Source organism: Phaseolus vulgaris, chromosome 7 (assembly GCF_051622355.1).
Source record: "Phaseolus vulgaris cultivar YP4 chromosome 7, ASM5162235v1, whole genome shotgun sequence".
In the NCBI taxonomy this organism is placed as follows: Eukaryota; Viridiplantae; Streptophyta; class Magnoliopsida; order Fabales; family Fabaceae; genus Phaseolus; species Phaseolus vulgaris.
In genome coordinates, this window is record NC_143504.1 from 49,274,782 (window position 1) to 49,278,741 (window position 3,960).

Sequence of the window (3,960 nt, forward strand, 5' to 3'; positions counted from 1 at the left end):
AAGTTTCACGAGTGTTATAAAGTAGAAAAAAACATAAATAAAAGATAGAAGATGAAAGGTCAATATAAAATAGCACCTAACATATATATATATATATAAAAAAAAATTACTTCCTTAAGTATTGTCTTAATTTAAGAATTTGCTAAAAATATTTTTCACATGTAAGAATTTAGATGAACAATATGTTTTTAATATTATTCTCATCTTAGAAATTACTTCCTTTAACAACAGGCTTTTAGGTATAGACGATCAAGAACTCGATAATTTGATTATCGAACTATGACTTATAAACAATAAATGAGTTTATTTGTATAAATAAAATTTGAAAATATTTATTTGTATAAATTTAAAAAGAAAGTTTGTTTCAAAAAGAATTATGAAGACATTTAGAACAAATAAATAAAATACAATAAAGTAAATTCTACCAATTTTTAAAATTATTTCTTTTCTCTTCTAACCATTCTCTCGTCCCCGTCCTTTTTGCTCCATTTAACAAAACAGCATAATAGTGAATATAGATTTCATACACAGATATAACTTTACTTCAATTGAAAGTGTCTTATTATTTAAATCATAAAAAAAATATACTTTCGGTACCATGACAAAACTTATTAACATCCAAATCATTGCAAAACAAATTATGTCAATAACTAATATCACTTGATAAAAAAGAACATTTTAGTAACTGATTTCTACTTCTCTCTATTTTTATATATCAAATTCCAATATCTAAGAACTCACTTTCACCATCGAAATACTTTAATCTCTTAACTTTTAAGTTCTAAAAATTAAATTATCAACTATTTTAAAGCTCAAATTTAAATTTATCATTTTAAACTTCAAGGACCAAGCAATACCCTGCCTGAAGCCAGAATTAAGGTCTTCTGAACACACCTTTAATAGAAGCTTAATGCATCCTCAACCATACAGCAAACACCAGACAACAGAAAACTTAATACAAATAGTTTGTCACAACCTCGTTTATTCGTTAGGGGGACTGGTTCGAGGGTTTCATTGTATTTTCTTGGGAAAAGTAGGGGTGTGTGTGGGTGTCCGAGAGAAACCAGTTCAAATCAGAAAAAATAAACTCAGACAGATTTTCTAGCCTGAACTAGAAAAGAAAATTCAAGAATCAATATCTTTAAAATATAAGTACACCCTATTATTTTGCATTTAATAATGAGACAAACTTTAACATTTACAGATTTTAAGGTACTATGTTTATGTAGGATTACCAAATCAATCATATTTGACTTGGTTTTGGGGCTGCGAAAAGAATTCCTTTGCGTTATGAGCTACCTCTGCCTCCAAAATTGCTTCTAGAACTATGTCAGATCCTTTCACATCATCTGTTAATGGAATAACAAAACTTGTTTCATATCAGATATCGTTCTAAAACAAACAGATTCCCATCAATCATTGAGACAAGACAAAAAACTATCAGGCATTCATAAAGAAGAAAAAGGAAAAGCAATTTGCAATTTTCACAATGAAATAGGATAACATTTTCTATAATATCCTAGCCTATGCCAAATGTGCCATAGTATAAAAATGAATGAAGCTCGCAAACAATCTTTACTTCCGGGGGTCTTCGAGCAAACCAAATATAGTCCAAATGAAAAGAGTTTACAGATTAACAAAATCATATCTGAAAACGTCACAGTGTGTGTAATGTGTAAAAAGAAGCTACATATTTTAGTGCCTTTACATATGCCTGTATGGCTGGCATACATAGATAGGAAGCCAAAAACATCACATGACCAATGATCACAATATATAGTGCACAAACTGTAAACATAAAAATACCAAGTAAAAAATTCTGTAATCGTCCAACTCATTAGAAAATCTTGATAAGAAAAGCCAACAAAACAAAAAATATCATACCCCCTCGATTTGGTAACAGTCCAGCGCTTTCAGCAGAAATGGGTAAGACAGTAGTAAGCTGCAGGTTGTCATCTATCTTCTCCACTTTAGGACTACTTGCTGACAACTCATTCTTTATGGCAGGAGATTCTGCCAATCTGGCATAAATGGTTGCTTGATTTTGCATATTACATGAATTAGATGACACTGGAGTTGAATCCTGGAAATATATATAGACATGTAAGCACACTCAGTTTCTATACCAGTATATAATTGTATCATTTTGTGGGTTAGGTCCATAAACCTTGATAACAGTGGGTTTCAAGTGATTCTCCCCAGAATCTTCTGGTTTGCTATTGTCTATATTATCAACAAAAGATAACAGGATTAAACAAAATCTCAGCAGCTGCATCTGTAAAAGTTTATAATGCTACTACACTCCAAAACAAATCTTGTAAATAATACCTTTTGGCACAGATGTCTGGTCAGGATTATCCACAAAACTCCTCGTCAAAGGGCCAGGATTTATGATTGATATTGTTCGAATTTCATGACGAATAGCATCTAGCTGAGCCATTGTGTCTTGCAGTTCCTTATGAACCTAAGACAAAATAGGCAAATACAATTAAAAGTAGTTTTTCATCAGAACCAAGTCCTAGCAATGGACAAAGATTCCTCAATGAAGCATAGATATTTCGCTAACTTTTATGTTCATATTTGCATTATTGTCCAAGAAATTCAAAGTAAACCATATGTTGTTAAGATTATACAATGCCAAATCGTCTTTTCTCCAATTAAACAGAAGACATTTACAATCAATATTATGACTTTGGTGTGTGTTTGGTTTTCTGTGGAGAAAGTATTTAATGTGTATTTACCTGGAAGCAACTAGGTATTGCCTTCATGCAACAAAAACACACACAATCTATAAAACCCCAACGAAACTAACTCATGTGGGTTTTATAATACTGATGGTAAGTTGGAAAATGGAAATACCTGGCGAGCTTGGGATTGTTGCATAACATTTTCAAACTGGCCACGAGCCAATTGTACATATCCAATAGCTCTACCAGCAAGTCTACCTGCTGTTCTGGATATGATTGGTAAATCCTTTGGACCTATCACACATAACAATTCACATTTGTACTATAAATAATATAAAACTTTGCACATGATAAACAGACGTAAGAATAGCATGACCCAACCTATCACAGCAGCAGTGGCTCCAAGCAACAACAATATTTCTCCATATGAAAAGCCCAGCATTGCTCACTGTCTTCTTCAAGAAAAACTGAATTCATTCGAAACCCTAAAGAGTTCAATCAAAGGAAAAATTGGAAAGTTGAATTGCTAACTAACCTGAAAACATAAATTGAAAATAATAGAATTAGCATGACATTGTTACTGTTTCAGTGCTTCCCACAGGAGAGTTAGATGATGAATGAACATTGGTAAAAGAAAAGACGAAGAAGAAACACCTTGGGGAATTAATTTGTATTCCCAGCAGAATAACAAATCTGGGAATTAAACAGCCCACAGCCTACCAGATCAATTGGGCTTTCTTTCATATATTTTCTTTTTACACTCCCGTCTGACTAAGTTCACTCTACCCTTTCAGACACATGTGTTTTTACCTTCCTTTATACAACATGTTTCGTTATTAAGTTTATTGAAAATAATTAGTTACTAAAAAGAGACAAGGAAATAAGTTATTAATCAGTGAACTCATTTTGTTATTCAATTTGGTAGAAGATACAAATACTTGGAGAAAATTGTTGCAATAATGAAATGCAGAATAGAGTAACTTTTAAATTTTATAAATTAAAGGTCTTAATATTCAATTTGGTTGAGGTAAATAAATATTTTTTTCAACAAAATTATGTTCAATGAAAGCTTCCAGGAATATTTTGATTTCACATGTTTGTAGGATAAAGCTTAAGTAAAAAAAAAAAAAAAGAATTCACAAAAATTATAAAAGAGGATATCCAAGGAAGATATTTGTAGAGCTCTTTTGGTAACAATTTGAAGCAGTTTCACGTTATATGTTAAAATTGTTCAAAATTTATTTCATTTATTAATTTCAGACCAGTAAAAAAT

The 3,960-nt window shown here is 31.1% G+C and overlaps 1 protein-coding gene across 7 annotated transcripts; it reads right to left on the minus strand.

Annotated features, from left to right (window-relative positions):
* Positions 1 to 1,097: 1,097 nt before the first annotated feature.
* Positions 1,098 to 3,369, minus strand: LOC137829779 (uncharacterized). 7 transcript variants are annotated; one of them, XM_068636686.2, is made up of 7 exons: positions 3,269 to 3,369; positions 3,069 to 3,172; positions 2,860 to 2,981; positions 2,329 to 2,464; positions 2,168 to 2,223; positions 1,885 to 2,083; positions 1,098 to 1,349 (listed from the first exon to the last, which is right to left on the minus strand). In XM_068636686.2, the coding sequence occupies exons 2-7, from the start codon at positions 3,127 to 3,129 to the stop codon at positions 1,240 to 1,242; spliced, it is 684 nt and encodes a 227-aa protein (XP_068492787.2). In that variant the 5' UTR covers positions 3,130 to 3,172; positions 3,269 to 3,369; the 3' UTR covers positions 1,098 to 1,239. The 7 variants fall into 7 exon arrangements, with proteins under 7 accessions (XP_068492787.2, XP_068492786.2, XP_068492791.2 ...); XM_068636685.2 differs by having other exon boundaries at positions 3,261 to 3,369; XM_068636690.2 differs by having other exon boundaries at positions 3,069 to 3,135; positions 3,223 to 3,369.
* Between the last annotated feature and the right edge of the window lie 591 nt (positions 3,370 to 3,960).

Coding starts and splice junctions, on each gene's coding strand:
- LOC137829779 (XM_068636686.2), bottom strand. CDS start 3,129: ATGCTGGGCTTTTCATATGGAGAAATATTGTTGTTGCTTGGAGCCACT. Junction 2,224..2,328: donor CCAGACATCTGTGCCAAAAG/GTATTATTTACA, acceptor TTGATAATATAG/ACAATAGCAAACCAGAAGAT. Junction 1,350..1,884: donor ACTGTTACCAAATCGAGGGG/GTATGATATTTT, acceptor TTCCATTAACAG/ATGATGTGAAAGGATCTGAC.